The following is a 23,604-nucleotide window of genomic DNA, read 5'->3' on the forward strand; positions in this document are numbered from 1 at the left end:
CCCCCTCCAAATGGACAGCTGGGGTGGAAAGAAACATTTTATCTCTTTTCCTTCTCTGCCTCCCTTTTTCTCTACCCTCTGCCAGTAAAAGAAGGTCCATGGCAGGCAGACACTTCAGATCACATATCCGTCAGTGAGCCGGACGAACATAGCCGCTAGAAAGCATAGGTGCATTCATCTGAGATCACAAGTACTTCCAGGGAACAAAGTCAGCCAAGCCCTGATCAGTCACCACCCTGCCCCTACCTGTTGTGTCTGTTCTCTTTTACTGACTACAATTTTTGCCTTTCAGAAATGCAAGTCTTCTGAGCTCCCCTTTCATCTAGGAGTGTATGAGTCAAGGAGATATCTCCTGTCATTGCTCAACACCCAGGGGCGGCTGGCTGCATGGGGCTGTGTGGACTGACAAATGCCCTCAGGATCTTTCACTTTCTTAATGTTTCTCAAAGGAGAGTCGGCATGTGACAGGAGTTAAAATGCCTTTATGAAGTGCTGCCAAGAGGAGAAGAGAAGAGAAGAGAAGAGAAGAGAAGAGAAGAGAAGAGAAGAGAAGAGAAGAGAAGAGAAGAGAAGAGAAGAGAAGAGAAGAGAAGAGAAGAGAAGAGAAGAGAAGAGGCTTGTGTTGCTTTTAGTCTGGTCAATAGCAGCCAATCTTTAGGTGCATTCTTCCATCCCATTTTCTCCCTGCCTGTAGTGCTCTTAGGCTCAATCCTGCCCGCAGGCCGAGGTGACCTTTGCCCTGGCTGGCCTGCCTAGCTACAGCCCTCTCGTTTGTTAGGCGCTTTATCCACTGACAAAGCAGGCAGGAAGTTGGCAGCCACCCAGCAGCCCCATGGGAGGATGACCATCAGCTAGCTCAGCTTACTGCTTATTACAGGATGCTGGGGAGCATGTGTGTCTGTGTGTGTGTTGGCATATGTGTTTGTCCTTATGCTTATGTCTTATGCATTTATTGCATGTTTGCATGCATGCATGTTTAGAATGTGCATGTGCATATGTAGACATGTTTAACTGTAGGTTTTTGTGCAGGAAATTTTTCGATAGAATAGGTCATGTCTCCAAGTTAACCAGATCAGCTATACATGTTTGCAACAATCAGGCAACCTTCCAGTCGCTGGACTCAGGGGACCCCAGCACACTTTCTCTCTCTCTCTCTCTCCACTCTTTCTTTCCTCACCCTCCTCCTCTCTGCAGCCTGCTCATCAGAGCGCTCAGAACAGCTCACTAAAACATTATATCATAAGACACTCTAGTTTCACTCTCGCCACTCCATAAAAGTCAGGTAATTCATACTTCATTTATATACCTTCCCATTAATAAAGCTGATGAACTTTTACTCCTTAAATCTAATGGGCCATTTTAGCACGACTGCCAGCGCTTGCCGTTTTCTCTTTCCTTTTCCGTCTGCCTCTTCTCTCCCTTCTATTCTATTAGTACTTTGAAGAAGGATAATCCGCAGGCACTCAGGCACTGCACACGTACAGTGGTATGTGGCTGAGGATGCAAAGAGAAGGGTTAGGAAATTTTGAGACTTTTCACTGACCTCTGTCACAGACATGCAGTGACACATACCATCCATGCAGTTGTTTTGTTTTTTTCTTTTCACTGTTTTCCCCTACCTCTCTCTATCTGGGCACAACAGAAGGTCACTGACCTGCAGGCCTGATGCAAGGCATCATGGCTCCTCAGCTCTGAGGCTGTTGACAAGCGACTGTGTTCTTTTCAACAACTCGTTGAACCCCCCTCCCAACCCCACCTCCCTTCTCAGGAATGTAACACAACCGCTCACTGAGGTAACCCAAGCCCCTCCCCTCTCCCATCCTTCATTTGCGGAAAGAGAAAGAGAGAGATAGAGAGTGAGACCGAGACCAACTGGGGGTGTTAGACAGCTGTCCCCCATCTCCCCATCTAACTCTTGCTCACTCTCTATTTCTCTTCCTCTCTTTAGATTTGCTTCTAGCCCACTGCCTGTGGAATAATTAATGATGCAATTGAGCTGAGGAGAGGACTCTGACCAGCAGGGGCCATTCCTGAATGCCCGGGTAGCCGTTTTATGGAGGACCGGAAAATAGAAACAGAGAAAGACATGAAGAGACAGATAGGCAGAGGAAGAGAGGGATATAAAACAGTCCAACAGCGAGAGGAAGAGATTGTTAATAGTCTGTTTCTCAACGGTCTTCTTCCCTGTTTTCGTCCCCTCTAGTCTAATCCTGCATCCCCATCCCCCTCTTCTCTCTTCCATCCTCATGGCGGGATTGGGGGGCCTGACCTGTCTGGTGATTGATGGTAATGTCTCAGGAAGTCATTTTCCCCGACAGCACCCCGCCGCCTTTCAACAGGCCTGGTGCAGAGGTGAGCCCATCACATAGACGCTGTTAACTCTTTCCTCACTCACTGGCCCAGTCTTTCATACTGATCTACTTCACACCCCTCATCTCTGCACCACCTTCTACCAACCCCCAACCCAAAGACCTCAAGTTCTAAGACCATGGCAAGGATGAGAACGGGATCAGTGAAAACAAGTCATCTCGACATAAAAGCACAGGCCATCTTGAAGTGGATCTGCCAGGCAGCCCCTAATTCAGGTTGCTGGGGATAGATCCCCACGATTCCATTACTGTCAGTGCTTACCACCTCCATTATGGCAATTAGGACATGGCTCTAACACTAGGAATGCTTTGCTATCTTCTGGAATTGCAAACATCTGCCATGTCTCCGCTCCATGTGTCGGAGTGGAGTTGTCGTTTCTTAAACACACATCTTTTTACAGTCACACTCTCCCCTCTTGTTTCCCTCTTGTTTCTTCAACACTGTTCTCCACATTTATTTTCTTAATTCGACTCAAACTGTGCCTTAAAGAGATCCTTCTCTGTTTGAGTCCAAATAACCTAAAATGATCCGTGAAGAGACTTGCGGTTCCTGATTTCAATAGGCTTCATTAGTTTTTAATATCTAGCCAAGAAAAGGAGGGGAAAATGGCATGGAGATAATCAATGGAAAGGGGCTGGTACCCTATTAATCTCCCCCAAAGGATTGTGGGTTAATACACGCTCTTGCATAGGCAAACATGGCTGTGTGGTGAACACATCTGTCTGCCTGGATGGGTTACTTAATGAAACAGCCAGCGTTTGGCTGCTGAGATGGATGTCATTCCCTCAGTGAAAAATGAGTTCTCTCTCCTACTATGCTGAGGCAGAGCCACACATGATAGGACTCCATTCAATTCACTAGAGACCTAACTGTGCCCCTGTGTGAGAGCAGCTTGTCGGGCTGGACAGGCAACGCATGGCCACTCGAGCAAGTCTTCATGGAGATCATATCAGGGAATCCTAATGTGAACAAGACTCAGAGTGATCTGGGAATGAGAGAAGTCACAGAAAGACTAGATGAATGGTATTACAGTAGGAAGATAAAGAAGAACAAGAAAGAGGGGCGATGAAGGCTGAACCACCTGGGCTAGATAAGCAGGCTCAATGTGTGTGTGTATTCTAGATTGTAAGTATGCCTGTGTGCATGCATCTGCCAGTATACGAGTGCATGTCTGTTTGTGCATGTATCAGTGCGCATTCTGACAGTGTTGGAGGTGACCCCTGGTCAGGGAGTCCTGTAACAGGAGCTCACCTCCGGTTCTGCGAGCTCTCCTCTCAGTGTGCTAAACAGCCACCTGAAGACAGGATTAGCTATTGTGACCCAGCCCCAGAGGTAACTGAGATACACCTCCGGGGACAGACATGAAACGCACACTGTCACGTGTTGCAGAGACGCAGCCAGGTGGGTAGAGACTGACACAGACGAAAATAGCCGTTTAAAAAAAAAAAAAAGCCGTAAAAGGGAGACAAGATAGGACAGGTGGTGGGAGGGATTGTAGATGCAAACAGGACGCTTATAAGAGGATGATTGCAAGCAGGATACAGTGTAACGTAGAGCAAGTTAGGGTGAAGGTGTCAGTGGTGTTTGCTGTTGTGTAAAGACAACAAAGCTTCAGAGCGTAAGAGGATTGGGCGGCCTAACTTACTGCCTTCGGGTAGCTGAGATTTGTGCCTCTGTGGAAATTGATGCCTGTCAGCCTATCTATGACTCAACTCTGACAATATGCATGCATGTGTGTTTCTGTGTGCATGTAAAAGTGTGCATGCTGTGCTATGACAAATGAGCGGTGCCTAATTTGTGACTGATTATGCAGGCTGCGGGTGCCCTAAACCTCTTTGAACTTGTAATTGCCCCTGGTTTCAGTAATGAACATTAAGGAGGATTCAGAAATGTGTGGCTAATTACACATTTGCCCCTCCATACACGCACACACACTTGCACTCTTTTACATTTCTTCATCCTATTGCTGGAGAAGAAAGAGGAAAAGGAGGAGCAGGAGTTGGAGAAGGAGCATGAGAGCCAAGGAGGAGGTGCTGGTTTGGGAGGCATATACTCCTGTTGTTACCCTCTTTATCTAAATAATTGTACAAGCGGGTTTATTGGCTTTAGAGAGGTGCTTTGTGTGTCAGTTGGTGCAGCCCTGAGGATGTAGGGGACTGGCTTTCCCCAAGATCAATATTAAGAGAGATTCACATCTGGAGCCAAGGCCTGTTCTGCTTAGATTTGGATTTATATATTTGGGGTTTTTTTTCCTATGTGATTTTTCATTGGTTCTCTTCTTCCTCTATCCATCTGCTTTTTCTTATCAGTGTGTGATAAAGCCTACTTTTGATAGAGAGACTGTTATCTATCACACATGCTCATTTGCTCAGCCTTACATGATCTTGGAGGGACTTGGCTACAGAGAAATCCAGAGTTCTGGAGTGAACTACATCTGCTCTGTGTGGAGAGCAGACACAACACATGGCTTGGTATAAGCGCTGAGCAGAAATGCTTGAGCAATGAAGCATTCTGGGTAAATGGTTGCAGTGCAGGGAAGGTCTACTGTGGCTAGTGGAGGGGGAAGAGTCGGGGAAAGGAGCAACAAATTGACCTGCTCAGCCTGGGTCTTTGATGTGGACTGAGCTCTCTCTTAAAAAAAAAAAACAGTCCATATGTTCAGAGAGGGAATAGAGATAGGATATCAATGGGGGAAAATGAAAAGGTGAGGAAGTGGGGGGAAGAGGTGAGAACAAGAGGCATGGCTCCCAGTTATAAGGACCCCACTGTGCAGGAATCCCACTGCCTACCCCTGGACTAAGAGCCGGGCAAAACAAAAGCATGCATTTGAGAAGAGTTGGACGGGAGGGGAGAAAAATCACACAAAATGGCAGGAGTGGGATTTGGTGCAGCTAGGCTCCCATGACAAACCAAACAGTGAAACACATAGTCTGTTTTTGATTTATACTCCGTGCCTCCATCCATCTCTCTTTCCTTGCCTCCCTCCCATTTTTTAGCCTGGCTTGCCATTTCCATGCCTGTGCTGCTCCTTTTCCCTTTTGCATTTTCTCCTCTTGGTGTGAGATGAATATCAAAGCAATAGTGGGGCAGCTTGGAGGCCTGCAGCAGAATCTCATTGGCCTCCATGGTCCCCAGCAAGCAGCCGCCACTGCTCTAACAGCTCTTGCCACAACCCTGCAATCAACCGCGGGGGCAATGAGACCAGCTTGCCGGGTGGATTCTGGAAGGGTAAGGGGTAATTTAAGGGAACTAGTTTTAAGACGTTAAACCAAAATCCTCTTATATATTTTGTTTTGAATAAGATAACCCGAAAAGTGTCAAAAGGAGGAAAATCCTACACAATCAGCTCCATCTTAATAACCTTGTTTTTTAACCAGGGGCATGTTCACTATCGCAGACGCTGGGCTCCCTCACTGCATATGATGTCATTCTGTCCCATGTCCCGCTGAGCTGGCTCAGCCAGGTCCTAGCTTGGATCAGTGTTATTACTACATAAGCAATGGACAGCAGTGCTGAAGGCAGGGAAACGTTACTGAACTGGGGTCAATTCTCAGTGGAGCACACAGACGTAAAGAAGCATCCTCCTTTCTCTGCACGTGTGTTCTTGGAAGTCTCTCAACTGTTGTGAGCTGTAAGTTTATAAATCTGAGCGGCCTTGACAGGCTGAGTTCTGTTTGTAGTCTGCTGTGGTCAGGGCATGTGCAGTCACCTCCACAGGGGCCAGTCAAAGTCATGCTGTGCTGGAGCTCTTCACCCGGGACACCTTATTTAAAACCATTATTTAAAGAAATGCATATAATATCACCTTTTGTGAAACGTGTTATTATTACTATTATTATTTTATTTTTGCTGGAGGATAATTTGTAGGTTGCTCTGTCTTTTTTCTTTTGCAAACACTGTGGAATTTCACGCAACTTAATCACCTCCATGCAGTGGGAATGCACCGTAAACAGTCCCTCAGCGAAAGCACTCATTTCTGCTACTTCATTAAACAACCTGCATTAAGATGCAAGCAGCAGGAGTGAAAATTAACTGGAAGGGATGGAAATGAGAGGAAACACGGAGGAGGAGAAGTGGTGTGTTTGTGCAGGTATCCCAGCATTAAAAGATACACAATATAATATGATGCTCATTTTGAGGATAAGCAAGCGTATGGGATTAAGAGGGAGAAAAAAAAACTACAAAAAAACATGCCAACAATTTTTTTCAGTGTATAGTGAACGCGAGGCTAATGTGCCACGCTTTATATGTCAGTAGATTCCAAGTGGGGTTAGTTGGCTTTGAAGTGGAACTGTGACAGATCTGGATTAGAGGGCAAAGTGTAAAGGTCTGATGTTGGAGCATGAAACGAATTAGGGTTTATTACATTCTAATACAGCACTAAATCTCTAGAAACACCTACCATCTACGCCAAGGCACTGTAAACAAAGCTTTTGTCAGTCATAAGAGCTGTGACACACTAGCATTTGAAAACAATGCCATAGTTGCTCTGCAATGAAAACAAAAACTTGATTTATTTTACTCATTTACTCATTCTGTTTTCTTCTTTGCAGATTGAAATTCTTGAGTAAAATAAGCCTCATTTCTCTGTGAGGGTCTGCCACTGCTGCGTTAGGCCCTCTGTGGTGTACTGGCTGGGGAAGAACAGATGGCAGACTGAGGTGGCTTGTGTCTGTTTTCCAGGGTCGCTGAGCAGCCAGCATTAGAACACAGAGGCTAGACAATAGCTAGGCACCAAACCTCGAACCCCCCACCCCCACCCCCACCAAAGGTCTCTTCCACACTCATTATCAATGCCTTTCAATTACCCCTGTGCCAAACATCACCAAACTATCCTGTCATATTGTCACTAACATCTGTTTTGCAAACACACACGGAGCAGCGGGTCTTGTCACAAAAGTAACCATGTGATGACTCTTTTTCCTGCGTTTTCCACTGATGATCACACATTCGGGCAGTGGCAGTGAACCAAATTGTCGCCCGGGTTGCTACGGGTGACTGGAGGACTGACTTTTGAGCTCCTGAGGCAAACAAGCACATGACAGATTAGTGTGTGGGCCTCCTCCAGGCGTCCACCTCTGTGACCCTTAGGAGTCCCCTCCTTACACCCCCTGCTCTTACCCCTAAAGCTAACCCCTGCCTCTCCTTTGTTCATCCAAACTATCAACAACCTAGAGAGATGGACAAGCAAACAGATTTTTATGTTTTGCAGTCAACAAAAAGAGGCTAAAGTTACTTTGAATAATATTTTCAATGTAAAACTTTTTTGTCTGATCTATTATCAAACACAATTATTATTATTTTTTTATTGAACCGCTCAGTTAAATGAAATTATAAGTAAGTCGACTATTTGTTTATTGAAAAAAAAGTACTGTGCCATGTGTATGGGAAAGAAAAAGTAGGCACCAACAAATATGGAATAAATAGCTTTTGGCGGTTCGATGTAAAAGGAGGAAGGGCTATTTCAAACTGTTTGCAGATGTGTGTCTGCACCAGCTAAATGCTGCTTGTACTGGAATAACACACAAGGATTAGAAGGACTAGAGGAGCTTAAACAAAACTGGGGACACTACAGGGCTGACTGTTTAGTCTACTCAAACAACATGTCCTCTCTTTTTGAGGAATGGACTTGTACACTTGTTTATCGTATGGAACAAACATCCGTTGCCAGGTTTGGCCGTGCCTGCGTCCATGTCTTGTGAATGACCCTAGCCGACTCTTTTATGTGCGTCTATAAAGGGTGGCAGAGAGAGCAGCTCCCATAGGAGGGCTCGACCTGACGATGACACCCTGTCGTCATGGAGACTAATGCTATGTTGGGCTTGGATCGGGAGTGTGCGTATGTGTGGGTGGGGCAGGGGGGATAGCTACTGTCACTAGTGTATCTAATGATGTTTTCAGCACAATGCTCTTAACTCTAAGACGCTCCTCGCTCTGGTGAACACCTGTGTTATCTGCACTGGTATCTTTACTGTTCTCGTAGGTACATTTCACTTTTCAGTCAAAACATAGCTCATTAGTCAATACTCGTACTGGTGTTACATTTAGGATGATAAAAGCCAATTATACTAATAGCTACATTTAAATACCATCTACCCATACAATAAACATTTCAGAGCTGAACATTTAGTTCTACTTCACAGTCCAAGGACTCTCTAAATGACTAAAGGATATATCACTTCCCTTTCAAGGAGCCCAGGGGACCAATACACCTGGCTTAGCAGCTTAACAGCATTTCCCAAAACACCCAGGCCAAAGGGTGGCCCAGCACAGAACTTGAGACGCTTGATGCTCTAGTTGGCTACCTACTTGCTCGTCTGACTGACCGCTCTCCCTCTCTCCTACGATCCCTCACTCCCTTGTTTGAGTGCACACACTTAAGGAAAACTTTCAATTTGGCCCCGATTGCTCCTAAGGTTCCTTATTTATTTTCATAGGTGTTGGAGACTTTACACTAGTCAAAAAGACAAGGCCAGAGCCCAGAGAGGTATCTTTGCATCTGAGTGCTTCCTGTTTTCATTGCTAGGCCAACCCTTGTCTTTACAGGGGTTAGTAAGGGTTAGCGGGGGGTTAGCAGGGGTTGAGAGAGAAGGAAGACCAGGGGCGCCAAGGGGCTAATTGTAAAATTTAAAGTTTGCTTTTGCTGAGCACAAAAGGGCATTACTTTTGCAAAGGTAGGAAAAAACTCCCATCACTGCAATTTTACTAATCTGACACGTTCTCTGAAATCTTTCTCTAGCTACTTATCTGACTCTCTCTTCCTATCCTGAATTCTGTGGTCCATGCTTTTGAAGTGCAGCAGAACATTTTACCCCTAACAGTGAAGTTTACCTTTCTGATAACATAATCTCCCTGTAGTATTGAAAAGCTTATACCAACAGTCTGGGATTTCCCTTCCCCTAATGTGGCTGGAAGACATCCAGAACCTCATGGTGAGGGAGGGGGGGTATTAGAGAAAAAGAGTGGGAGGGAAGATAGAAGAAGGGAGTGGAGAGACAGTCTGACCCTCTTCTGCCAGCTAACACCAGCTGATCTGTTCAACACTCTGCCAATTGCATATGGAGCATTTAAGGTTGCCAGCTCTGCAGTCAATACGCATATGGCCTCGACATAAAAGAGATCAGGGTTATCGCCACCTTCTCTGATTGTGCAATTGTGAAGAACTGTCTCTGAGATCAATATGGTGCAAAAACTGTACTTTCCCCTTGCCTGGGAAATTGGCATACTGAGATTAGCGGTAAATATGACTTCAAGTGAGGTTACTTGCTATATATGACCGTCATGAAGGAAACAATCTTGTGAGTTCTCCCATGAGAGTGTGAGGTCAGAGTAAAGCAAGGGAGGGTGGGAGGGGAGAGGCAAAGGGCAATTTTGTTATACTGAATCTAAAAGCCAACAGTTGTTACTACTGGCCTGTGTTGTTTTTTGTGTTTGAAGGGGGTCCTGTCCTTTTGAGCTTTTCAGAAGATGTGACAATGGCTGGATGTTGAGAACATATGTAGAGAGACCCCTGCGGCTCATGGAAGAGGAGCTCCATGCTGGCCCCTCAGTTTGAGAAAATACAAGCCCGCTCCTTTCACTCCTCACCCCTCAGTTAATGAATGCGTGAATGGCAGAATGCCGCTATAGGCCATTCAGGGGCCAAAGTCCCCAAGAATTCACCCTTGCACAAATGCATCCAGCTATGGCAAATACATTTGCTTAACAAATTAAAAGAAAGAAGAATGGTTAATGGGTGTGAGTGTGTGTGTTTGTGTGTGTGTATGTGTGTGTGAGGAAGAGAAAAAGAGCGAGAGAGTTTATGGGTGGGAGAAGTGGATGGTGAGAAGAGAAGGGGGATAATTCAATTAGCAGTCTTCCTCAGCAGAGAAATGAAGGCAGGTTAAAAGGGAGGGATTATTATTTGTACAAGACTGGCCAAGGCTTTGCACAAAAGAAACAAATAAAGATTGGATAACATCTACAAGCAGGGTTTGTGATAAAGGGGTGAGAGGGAAAGGGGAAAAAAAGAGGGTCTGAATTAACCAGCGTTCTGAAAAAAATGTGCCCCTCCTTTGCTTGCCGCTATTTCAATTCAAATTTAAAACAATTCTAAAGATAATTGGCAGGGACTCTTCCAAAAGGTCTGTGCAGAAGCTGTATGGGGCTTTCATCAGGAAATTTCTAGCCTTACCATAAAGCCTGTGTATATAATTTATTATTTTGTTGTGTTTTAATGACACACAAAAAAACAGGTAATCTTAACAGTATTTGAACATTTTTCTTTCAACTAACAGTTAGTGGTACTCAAAAGTTTAATGTCTGATTGAAGCCTGGTCTGTAGCATTTGGTGAGAGATCTCCAGTCAGAGAGCAATGGGAGCCGCGAACAGCTGTGAAGTCATTTTGATAATGATGAGAATAATAAGCGTGCAGACTGGCGTGGTGGAGCCGCTAAGGCCTGCGAGGCTCAGGGCTTTGCTGTTGCAGCTTCACTGCTCCTGAATAGATAAAAGTGATTAAAGCACTCCTGATTATCCCTGACCAATATGTAATGGATTTACAGCCCTTTCAATTAGGCTGTATTTGCTGGCTGCTTATTACTTGGGCTTTTGGTTAGGTAATCAGGGTACGGGGCTTTGAGCTGGGAGTGGGCACTGTGGTGGTGGTGGGGGCTACAGAGTGCACAAAGGGCACATGACCCTCTTAAATGTGCGGATGTTCTAAAAGACTCTAAACTAAGGCTCCTTTACTTTCACATTCTCTCTCTCATTTCTTTTTTTTATTTTGCCCATCCCCCTAAACTGTCCATCCAACCCTGGAACGGGGAACCACAAGCTCAAGCAGCTTATGTGTCCCGGCGTGGCCACCTCCTTCTGAAATCTGACCTGTGTTGCAAAATCAATACAGCCTGATGTTCTGATAATGTCCTGACATTAGAAAGGGAGAGGGGACATGTGGACCACCCCGTTTCACTAAGAAACATACTCACGGGAAAATAACGTTTGTGATTTTACAGTTTACATTTAAATTACTGTGACATTTAGACATATGATCCAAGACTCTGATCAGTCATTGTCAGAGATTTCTGACAGAATTGTACGGTAAACACTTTCCTATGGAGCTATGGAGAAGAAATAAACTAACACGTGTCAATTTTATCGAGAGATAAGTAGATTAAGGTTCCCTTATTCCACAGAAAGACTGATTATGTAAAGAGGCCTTCGATTCCACATCCTACTTCTTTACACAGCTACACAGTCACAGTTGTTCTCTTTTATTCCCCAGTTGTTTTTTTTATCCTGCTACTTGTTCAGGCCAGAGCCGCAGTGCATTTCGTACTAGAATAAATGTCTTGGATTGTTGGGTCTTTTCTTTCTTTCTTTCTTTCTTTTTTACAGAAAGTGTGCTGAGCAGAGTAAACAGCCCAAACTGATTAGATTGACCTGGTCACTGTGTCCCCTTGACAGGTGGCTGACAAGTCAGCATCGCAGCAGCACCATCACTCTCTCCCCACTGCCTCAGTAGCTACTGTGTGACAGGTGCGTGTGAGTATGTGTCTTGAATGTGAGTGTCTCTAACTGTTTATTTGGTTTGTTGTGTTTTTTTTTTAAATAATATAGACATATCTCCAAATTATAATGGTTGTGCTTACCGTGAGATGCTGGAACAGCCACGCCCTCATGATGTTTGTGGCCACCTTAGGAAAAATGCCACGCTTTTTCTGCCTCTTCTTATCCTTGTCTGGATCATCGTCATCCCCTGTGCCAGGCGATGCAACGCTGTTGTCTAAGCCATCTCCTGGACGGAAACCAAACCCAGGGTTAAATAACATCCCCGACCACACCACAGGCTCAGAATACAATAGCAAAAAAATGGAACAGAGGTATACAGTCAAAGCTGAGTTTAAGGCTCATGAAAGATGGATAAACGGACAAATACCACAGATAACTTTGAAAGAACTGGAAAGTGCTGCACTAAGGCCAAAAGAATTTCCACAGCAAAGCCAGTGTTGTGTAGTGAATATATGGAGGTAGGGGGATTTAGATGGCCTTAGACGAAGGGCTGTACAGAGACTGAGGGGTTTACATGGAAGCCTCGCAGAGCTGCTCTATACCCCAGAGCACGGGAGGGGAATAGGGGTTAATGACTCTAATGTTATGGTTGGACGCTGAAACACTGGGTTCCTCATTTCATTTTTACAGTAGGAGGAGATGGAAAGAAAAAAAATGGACACAGAGCCTTCAAGTACAGAAGAGACATGGACTCATGTCATTAATTCAATTAAATTTGCATGCTTGACATAATGTAGAGCATTTTTTCCCATCTTTTGATGAGAGCCAAAGGGGACAGGATGGAGTTATGCAGATATGTACTGTAATACACAGAAATTCATGAATTTAGGACATCCAGTTAAAGTGCGTGGAAGTAAATGTTATTTGGGGTGGTTCATTGTTGCACTTCGATGCACATAATGGACTCTTCATCGGCTTCCCGAAACCCTGAACAACCCCACCCCCAAGCTTCCGCCACGAGATTAGCATGACCGGCCAGCGGCGGCTTTGCCTGCATTAATGTCCATCAGCGTTTGATTTCACAAGGGAAGCGTGCACATACCCGGGCACAATTTCTCCTTTAAATTGAAGTTTCCATCTTTGTCCCTTGCCTTTTCCTTGTTCGTCTTCCTCGGCATTAATTGTGCATTAGCAAAAATGATTTACTTTTAACAGTCATAGTTATTTTTTCTTGCCCCCGGGCACAAATGCCTTGAAAGCCTTCCTTGAGGGCATCTAAATTATGTATCTGAAAAACTCCTCCACTAAGGAAGAGAAGGACCCTGACATTCTCAAAATTCAGACTCATATGTCCTCCTGTTTTTGGAGAGGCATCAATCACAGCCACCTATACAAGCCTTAATCTCGCATAAATATTTGAACTAATAACATTAAAAAGGGGGAAAGAAAAAGGATCCGACTAGTGGCGTAATCTAATGCAAAATAAATGAAGAATACAAGGACAGCGGGGGCCCGCACTACTTTTCCCAGTTTTTTTTTCTTCCCCTTGTTTTTGCCTCTCTTTTTCTTCTCTGTCTTGCACAGTGTTTTCCTTCCAGATCATTAGTGGAGAGCCACACGAAAGAGGAAAACAGAGAAGTGCCGACTTTGCGCTCCCTGTGTGAAGAAAGAAGCAACAGTCCTTCTGAAGGACACATGGGAATGGGGACACAGGCTAGGGGTGTTGTAATTGTAGAATGGGCATTCATTAGTGGCAAATGCCATAAATCCCAGACTAAGTACGAATCCTTGTTCAGGAAAGCTTAAAACAATAAACTTTGGTCTGGCCATAGCCCTACCCTGACTGTGAGGGGCTTCCTGAGAAATGTGACCCAGACGGAAGCTAAGTCTAACTCCCTGAGTTTGCTTCCAAACTTCAATAAAAACACAACTAGTGAGCTGTGAATTTTAACCAACTTCCTTTTGTTTCACTGCTTTTGAGCTTCACTGAATAATGTTGATACACAGTTTGCTGTTTGTTTGTATGCCGCTAGGTTTTGTGTTGATTTTCGAGCTACTCTCCAAATCCCTCTCCTGCTGTGAGCAGTCAGGCTCATCCAATAGAACCACACAGTGGCCAAAAGGCTGGCAGATTAATTTTATTGACGTTTCCATTTTCACTGCAATGCGATAGCCTCCCCCCCGGCCAGGGCCAGAGCGACCCGTGCGTATTTACAGACTGACCTGTCACTTCATTACCCAGCATGCTCGCTGCCTCCTGCCCTAGCCCGCAAGGATGAAACCAGACTCTGGTGCTTTTCAGCTTCTCTCTCTCTCTTACATGTGCACGGATGCTGACATGTGTCCACAGATCAGGCATGTGGCATTCGAGCATTCATTCTGTGTACAGTTTAAATACAAACTGTGTACAGCTTTTGTATGACTTCAAATATGTGAAAATGTGCACACAGTAAATAAAGAATAAAGAAAAATCAAATGTGGACAGAACATGAAAAGAAAGAGCAAAGAAAGAAGAGAAACAAGAAGACGCAAGAAAAAAAAGGAGTAGAAATAGAATAAAGAAGATCCAACTTGCACAACCTCATTACATCTAAAGGAGGGCTGGTGCTTTGCATCCACCCCCACTCCTTTCTTATGAGCGAGAGAAGGAACGCTGCAGGGCAAATTGTCCCAAACGCTAATGGCTTCTGACTGTTCCCTGGCAACTCTGCCATTCTAACCTGTGTGGATGTGCACTCTGAAAAAAAAAATCAGGAAAGAAAAAAAAAGTGCAGAGCAGGGGGATGAGTGTCCCATCATCTGGCCATGTGACACAGATGGGGGTTGGCTATTAGGAGGCAGTCGAAAGGCCTAGGGGAGCTGAGGTGCTGGAGTGTAGCCCCAGGCACTTTTGGAAAAGCAGCGCCCTTGGAGACAGAAAAAAGACAGCCCCCCCCCCTCTCTCTCTCTCCCACTCTCTCTCCGTCTTCCCTCAACCTTTCCTCCTCCCTCCTTTTCCCTCGCTCACGCTACCAAGATCTTGACTTAAAGTGTCTGCAATGAAAGTTTCTGTGCAGATTTTCAGATGCACGCAAGTGGAGAAGGTGTAATCAGGCAAGATGGAAGACAATGACCGGACGCGATCAGGGCGAGAGAGTGAATGAGTGAGCGCACTAGCAAACAAACAAGCACAAGTCCAAAGCACATTACGCTCGCACACATTCCCTCTCTCATCACCAGTGGGTGGTTATTAAAAATGCATTCAGATATATCTCCTTGTGAGTAAATTGGTCTCAGGGCTGAGCTCATTAACGGGTCGGGATAGGACTGTAAACACACTGCAACTCGGCTTATCTAATGCTGGCACATTCAGGGTCACTTTAGGATTTCTTGCATGGAAAATTGTAAAGTACAAAGTGTCCTACAGTCTCTGCTTAGAATAGGGCAGACTTCAGTGGACTTTAGAGCAAAAGTTGTATTGTGTCTAGTAGGTATCCTGCCCCTTAGGGACCCACTAAGGTCTAGTCTGTCTTGTGTATATGACCATGAGTAACATATACTGCAGCTATCAGTATAACAAGAATGCCCTCCCTCTGCTGCTTTGCCATTCTCATATGCGTGAATAAATAATGACTTGTCAATAGCTGGAAAACACATTCAAATCCAGCCATGTTTAGTTATCACATAACACTCCAGAGTGGTCCATATACCATTAATAATCATACCGTGGAGCCTCTAGCCAAGCTTTAGATGTTGTGTGTGTGTATCATTGTAAAGGCTGTCCAGTGATTTTGCACTAGGAAGTCTGGGCGTTTATTTCAGGGTAATGAAGCAAGAGTGTAGAAGCAGTGGCTTATGGAAGCTGTGGTTAAAGTGACTAATTACAACAGACCCCCCACGCCCCCTGTCAGCCCAAACTAGTGAAGCGTGTTCACCCAAGCTCACCCAAAAAAAGGGGGGGAAGAGAAAAACTCATGAGGAGAGTTAGATGGAAAGAGGAGCAGATGGATACCAGAAGCTTGGAGTTTTGCTGCTTTAGGAGCTTTGCTGGTCTTAGCACACCATAGTGACCGGGCCCTACACCTCTCCCTCCAACACCCTCCTATTACCACCACCTCTATCCATGCAGGCTTGGCCGCAGAGAATGAAATGAAAAGAAGAAGGGGGATTTAGAGCCTCCCTTTTCCCCCTTTTTCTCCTCAACTTTTCAGCCAACATAAGCGGCGTTTAGCACATTCAGTCCCCCAAATGGCAGCGAATGAGAGAAGCAGTGGGGGCTCCTCTTTTGTCCGTCTGGTTACCCCTTTTATTTACTCTGGATTTACGGAGGGGTCTTTGCTGGCTCTGGGACCACATGCTCTTGACGCACACACAATCTCTCACATAGGCACATACACAAACACATAGAAGCTCTATTCACACTAGTGGAATGGCTATTTCTCTGCTTCTCTGTGCCGACTAGGGATTACAGATCATCTTGCTATAACTGCAAGCTAGCAATATGGTTTACATTCATGTGAAACACAACGCAAGTGCTAACAAGTAAAACACGATTGCCATAAACTTCCAACTTTTAGATAAAAGTAAAGCATCTGTGAATTTGTGTCTTCGTGTGACCACACACCACAGACGCCATATGGTTTACTGCACTCATTCAGATCCATACAGTAGATGAGGGCTCTAAACTGAACTGTTTTAGTGTGGCTGCACCACTGCAGCCAGTGTTTTACGCTGATTATTTCCTGATCTGTGCTTAAACAAGCAGCAGCCCTTGCACTGGACCATAAAACAACAGCTTAGTAAACAGCAAGCATGCTGACAAATTGGTAGCGCTCAGGCCGGAGTCATTAACAGCCTTAAAACCTGTCAGAGCAATTACAACAAACTCTCTCCTTCAGCAAGTCCCCCTGCCAAACTCAGATGTCACCATCCTCCTCCTCTTTACCACCCCCCGTTACTGCCAGGACACTGGCTAAAGGTGAATTAGAAAGCACTACCATTTTTCCCCTCTCTTCTTCTCCAACAGCCATGACACCCCAGAGAAATGAGGACAAACCTCCATCTCAAACACAGCTGTATCTGCATCCTGGGGGCTACAACTGAGTGGTTCCTTTTGCATGAGAAATAATTTGTAGTTGTCTCCCCTGAAAAACACATCATTAAGTGTTCCCTTAAATGAAGTGGAATAAGAGCTTCTAATTAGATGGTTTTTTTTCTATGTGTGGGGAAGCGAGGCAGTCAGGCAGTAAGAAAGGCATGGAGAGAAGGAAGGAGGGAGGTGGGGGCGGGAGGAGGGATGTCGGGGAGCGGTTGCTCAACAACTCCTGTACCTCTTCCCCTCCCTCCCTCCCATCTCTGCCCCCTTCTCTAAGCCCCCTAACCCTGCCATCAGGCAGATATCTCTCTGTCATCCCTGGAATGCTGGAGATAACTATCGCCTCTCCACCGATAGAAGGCCTCTCTCCTCTCACAGGCAGAGAGTTGACCCTACTCTGCACATCCCTACCAAAGAGTGAAGGCTGAAAAGGAGGGGGGGTGTAGGTTGGGAGGTAAAAGTTGTTTTTAACAGCCAGTTAGACTATTTTACCTTTTAACCCAAAATATGGGCTGGAGCCTTTTCAGCCTTACTTCTGTAGCCAAGGAATCATAGTTTGTCCAGAAGCAAGAGGTAGGAGGTGGGCCAAGCTGCCTGATTACAGCTTTTTTTTTTTGTCTATATTCGCTGTTTCCAACAGTTTTTTATCATTTCATAAAATTCCAATCTGTTGAGAATGTACAATACAACCTGATACCTGCAACAACAATGAACTTTTTTCCTGATAAACTGGGACTGAGAATCCCACAAACAAATTAAGCCTCCCTCCTAAACTCTTCAAGTTCTCTGCATATTTATGTCTATATGAACACACAGCAAAAATGCTGCCTTTACATAGATGTGAGTTATATATAAAAGAACGCATGTCAGCTGCGACGAGGCTCTGCCATCCAAATGGGGCTTTGAGGAGGAAAAAAGATCCGAAGAAAAGAGATGGAATAAAGATGTATAAAAGAAAGGAGGCAGGCTGTTGCAGATGTCAAGACCCAATTTGCATGAATGGCAAAGGGCTAAATTGCAGGGGATGGGGGGGATCTACCCTCCGTCCCCTCACCCTGCTTTTTTTTTTTTTTGGGGGGGGGGGACTAAAAGGGAGTTGTGATGCCCATGACTGCCCCTCACTCAGCAGACAGGGATCAGTGGCTAATGAAGGGCTTTGGGCCTCCACCAGATATTTCACACTCTCTGCTTCTCTGACAACTCCACCCTGCTTCCCCCTGCACTCTAACACTGCAGAAGAAACTGCCGCTGCTCTTCCCTTACATTCTGACTTGAATGGGGCTAATTGGTCTCACAGGTAATCTCGGTTCATCACTTGTTTCTTCATAAACAAATTTACAAACCTGCCACTGCATGAGTCCAATTCTCGCTTATGTCTAACCAGACTGCTTTTGTCTTATTTTCTTCTCTTATTATGGTACACTGAAGCTATTGTTAGTGTTGGGATTGTATATATTGACAGTGCTCAATAATTTATCATTTATACAATAGGATGCACCCAGAGAAGCATACCTGCATCTCAAGATTTGATGCAGCATTAAATATTAAAGAAGAAGTGTTTACCAAAAGTAATTAGGGTACAGTGAATAGAAACAAACATGAACAGTAGTAAAATGAGGTGCCCTCACACCATATGCTTCCTAAAAAATTACTAACTTGCTCTATTTTGGAATTAAAAAAATTTAAAAGCAGGAGAAAAAATGAGAAAGAGCAAAATGAAAAAAGGAGGTGGAGACAGTGCCGATACATCATATGGCTCTATCTGCTAGTAAAGAGTAAATGACTAAATGCTAGTAAATAGATTTCTAATCCCCTCTAGGAACTATTGTATATCAAAGTCTTCTACATAAACCGCAAAGAGCAGCTGTATGCTGGTTGCCAATTTAACTGAGTGTTTTTCTTTCTTCCTTTCTTTTTGTTTTTCGTTCAGAGCAGCTTACATCGTTTCAGGCAATGCATGATAACAGCATAAGCAGTGATTCTCTACCCTCAATTACAACTTAAAACCAAACAAACTTGCTGTTTTTAAGCGGAAGAGGAGGTCAAGTCCTCGCCACACCTGATGGACAGTGGCATCAAAGAGTTCAACAAAGATTGGGGGGGGGAGTTGTCTATATAGAGCTGGGGGTGGGGATGGAGGGTGGAGGGGTTGGTAGAGTAAATGAATTAAAAGGTTTATAAATCAACAAGTCAACCATCAGATTGTAGCCTCTGCTCAGCAGCCCTCTCATCAGCCAAATGCCAAGTTTTTTTTCTTTCCTCCTCGCTCTCTTTTTTTTTCCACACAAATGTCCTGGAGGCAGGGAACAAAGCGAGCAGAACTGATTACTGCACTGTTGCTCCGCTCCGACAGTCTAAACTCTGTTTGGCTTCCTAATGAGCTCACTAAAAACCCAATTCATCACCCATAACCCCTTCTCAACCTGCCTTGAAATCTCCCATTATGGGGAGTCAAGGACAGTCCGTTTACAGGCTTTGGGCCAGGGTCAAGGGCTGCGATGGGTGGATGTCAGTGGCAGCGACGGCAGAGCTGCCAAGATTATTTTGAAACAGGGGATACTTCCTGCATGGCTCCTCTTTCCATACACCGTTAATTTCATTCTAATTCACCTTCTCCTTTGATTTTTATTCTAATGTTCTACACCAAAAATATATATTTTTAAAATATACAACAAGAATGTGGTATGCTGTTTTTCAAGTCTTACACCAACTTCCCCCATCTCTTATTCCCCCCTCCCCATTTCACAATACCAGTGGTGTCTCAGTCTTAGTAGAGGAATGTCCGGCTTGATGGCTGCAACAGCGGGAATGTCCCGTTCTAGTCGGCTTTCGCACCAGAGATTTCAAATTTAATACCCTTTCGTCCCATCTCTGCAAAGACAGGAATTTGGTGGGAAGGGAATGTAGTGGGGTAGGGGTGGGGGTATAAAAGAGTGCAATACAGTCAGTGTATTAAGGGCAGGGAGAAAGGAGTGAGATGAATATTGTAGGTATATGACAAAGAGCTGAGAAGGTAAGGAACGGGGTAATAAGGAAGCGTTTTGGTTGGAAGGAGGGGTCAGAAAGAGAAAGGTGGAGGAGGAGGAGAGCAGTACAGGGCTGGGGTAAACTCCCACAGTTCCTCATTACATGGAGCTGAAATGATCCTCCTGACACCTGAGCTGTAACCAAGAGATTACAGAATTGATGAATCCTTGGTTTAAAATGCAGCTGTTTTATTCTGCTTTAGTAATTAATTCTTTTTCCGATAGTATATTGATTAAGCGTAGCCCCTGATAAAGTTCAAACCGAGAGAGATCCCTCCAGGGTTTTGGGTTGGCCTGCTCTAGAGAGCCAATGAAAACTTCCTCCCTTCACCTGCATCTCTCTTTCTGTCAGAGCAGTTTACCCTCATAAATTAGTCAGATCTTTGTGGAGTGAAGATCTCGCTAAGTTGATACTTGCTTTGTCTGCCTCTTGCTGATACTTCACTCTTGTTATTATCCAATCACACCAACACAAATGCAGATGCCCTTACCGACAAGTATATATTACACAGCTCACCAAAACGTTAATTTGAGAGTTATCTTGTGCCGTACTGAGAGACAACACCTGTCTATTGATTCCTTAGGTTCATTTGCCCTCCTTCCTTGGCTCTCACTCTCACCAAGCGAGGCACTCGTGGCATACTGAATGTAAGTATTTTTTTGTTTTGTTTTTCACTTTTTCGTTTTTTCACAAAACTACTCTTTCATTTTTTTTTTCATCGCTGCATTTTCCATACAGCTGTGAGTGAGAGTGTGATCAACAGAGGGTAGAACGGATCTCTCCGGGGAGTCAACTAGCAGAGAAATCAGATACAGCTTTACAAGAGACTCAGCCGCTCATGTCTTGTCAAGACCCCTCACCTAACGGCTTCTTTACAAGTCAATAACCAGGGCCTAGTGTCCTCCACTGGGCCTTGGCACACATTCACCTCATCCTATAGGAAGAAAAGGTGGGGAGGGGTATGGGGGTAGTTTCAGAGCCTTTTTTTATTCTTTATTTTTTGCTAATTTTATATGAATAATGCTAGATTTTCAATTTGAAACTCATACAGACAGATGCTGTGGTGGAACATAAAATATAGACCCCCCCGACAACGGCGTAATAAATAGTGACAAATAATTGGTGATCTCACGAAAAAAGAACAGACAGAATCCTTTTTTTTAATATTAAGAACTAATGAATGACTGAATGAATTATGTAGGGAGGAGGGAAAGATAATTAGAAAATGGAAGTAGTGCTTAATACATTTACAGACTATTTCCTTTTGTTAATGGGACCGCAGCACGCGCAGAGAGGGTTTTGCCGAGGCTAGTACTGACTGTCCGCCCTGCTCCTTAAGGTAAATCCAGCAGGTCATTTCATTAAGGCCCAATTCCATGGCGCTAATTTTGATTTTAGGGGCTTGACAGCTGTTGGAAGTGGAAATTGCGATGGTACGATGGTTGAGAGAGGAGCCTATTACGCCAGTGAAAAATACAAATTGCAAAGCCACTTCAAATTGGTGCCAATCTGCAACGCTGACCCACCAAAAGTCGCACTTCATCACAATCTACGTGATGTTAGCTGCGTGTAAAGACAGAATAAGAGCCAATTACTGTTTTTTTGAAGAACACCCCCCCAAAGGAAAAAAACAAACAAACAAACAAACAAAAAAAAACTTACATATACTTTTCAACAGTAATGTTTTCCTTTGTTCAGTAATAGGAATAAGAAAGGCATCAACATATGTATTTATTGAATGTGTGTCCCACAATTTTGACATATAGGAACTGTCACAAACTATAGCTGCAGGAATTACTGAAATGAACTACTATCACAATTATTGCTGATTCAGCAGTTTCATAAAGGTAGGGTTGTACTAGAGTGTTTACGCGCTTTCTATTTTCCTTGAAGCTCAGTGCATACTTTTTGTTTACCTATCAATTCTCCCTCACATAGCATGGTCAACAGATGGACGTGACACATGCTTTGAGCTCCTAATTGCCTTGCCTCACAAGTTAATATGCAGCATTAGAACTCCAGAAGGAAAGGAAAAAGCTCTTCGTCTGATGCTATTAATTAGCAGTGTTCTATAGCTCTCAGCTTTTTGAAGCTCTCCATCTCCTTTTGTTTTGCGCTCTTTTTTTCTTTTCTTCTTCTTTTTTTTGTGGGGCCTCGCTATTGACTTTTCAATTTTCCCCTCACATCCACCCACTGCAATAGCAGTAGCGCCAGTGCTTCTAGTGTGGTAGCCAACCCAACAATACCCCCAAGCCTACTCTCCGAGACGCTGGCTGGGGAGCCCTGAGAGCCGGGCCAGGCCTACAGCTCCCACCAGCCCACCACTCACTCCCCATGAGACCAAAATCAAAGAGAGAGGCCCTTAAAATATAACCATGGGTATAATGAGGGTGCTCCAAAGAACAATAAGCATATACACCAAAGGAAAAATGAGAGTAGGAGTACAAAAGAAAGATGGAGAAAACTATAGGAATGTTGGCTCGCAAGTGTTCTTGAGAAGTGAACAGCATTGAGAGGATGAGGGGGGAAAAACACGACGCGATAGTGTGCTGTTGGAGAGAGGGCAAAGGGCCACAGCCAGTGGTGATGGTAGCCGGGGCCACGCATCTATCCAACCATGTATCTGAACCCGAAACAACAAGGGGGTCTGCCGCATGCCTCTGGAGCCGAAGGGAGCCAAAGGGAGCACGACTAATTTCTCCACAACAATAGGGCTGGATGAGCGCCCACACAATGGCAGGTGCTTTGAATAGCAGCAGGGCCCTTGCAGCGGGGATCTTCTCCTCTCTCACTCCGAGGGCTTGGGCTCTGGCTTGTGTAACCTTTCATTTTCAACCAGGCTTCCTTTTGACTCATAAAGGATGAAAATGATCTCATGGGGGGCCAAAGGAGTAAGAGACAGCCAGGCCTGTGAGGCACTATTCAGACCAAGTCCATCTGTGTTTTCTCTAACATCTTCTCTGCCTCTTGTTTCTTTCCCTCCCTCTCTTTCTCGTATTCAGTTCCTTTTTTTTCCAGCATCCATCGCTTCCTTACTTGTTAACTTGCCTCAATATAAATCACACTTTTTTTCTGCCTCATTTTCTTTCTTTATTGACTGTATGTTGGGTTGTTCTTTTTCTGTGGTGGTTGTGTTTGTTGTGCTGCTCCTGGGCTGTCCTGTAGGCCAAGATGCAGTGGAAAAGGCAGTTTTCCCCCCACCTTAAGAGCATTTTTTCCAAGGTCACAAGGTCAGGCTTCACAGATGTCTCCCGCAGACACTCAGTTGTCTACGGACTGTATCCCTGGGAGTAAGCATTTGTGCTAAACAATGCAGCTTTCCCTTCACTTTGGAAAATATTACAGTTCTTTCCTTTTTGTCTTGCTTTTTCTTGCCTTTCTTGTTTTCATTGTTGTATTTTTGAATGAAGCACCAAAGTGAGTGCAATTTTTTCCAAGGTGGGGGTTTCTGTCTCGAGATAATGAACCAAAGCACTGGTTATCACAAGATAGTGGTGTTTTCTTGCTGCTTTCATTCCTTTAAATACTCCCCGTCTCCCTAAGTTTCCTCCAATTGTTCTAATGGGGCCTTAGTCATCCTTGCCTGATGGCAGAGGGAAAGATGCTTTTAAAAGTCTTTTTCTTCTCTTCGTATGTGTTG

At 44.6% G+C, this 23,604-nt stretch overlaps 1 protein-coding gene across 5 annotated transcripts in view; it reads right to left on the reverse strand.

Annotated features, from left to right (window-relative positions):
* Window positions 1-23,604, reverse strand: part of meis2a (Meis homeobox 2a) — a 78,427-nt gene that overhangs the window by 32,619 nt on the left and 22,204 nt on the right. For 4 of the 5 annotated variants that reach the window (XM_084915470.1, XM_084915467.1, XM_084915469.1 and 1 more), the window contains exon 9: window positions 12,004-12,149. In XM_084915470.1, the coding sequence (XP_084771596.1) occupies window positions 12,004-12,149 (146 nt within the window). The remainder of the gene's footprint in view (window positions 1-12,003; window positions 12,150-23,604) is intronic. The other variant, XM_084915468.1, reaches the window with a different exon arrangement.

The sequence above is a fragment of the Perissodus microlepis genome, chromosome 19, assembly GCF_051167445.1.
Source record: "Perissodus microlepis isolate ML-2025 ecotype Zambia chromosome 19, ASM5116744v1, whole genome shotgun sequence".
In the NCBI taxonomy this organism is placed as follows: Eukaryota; Metazoa; Chordata; class Actinopteri; order Cichliformes; family Cichlidae; genus Perissodus; species Perissodus microlepis.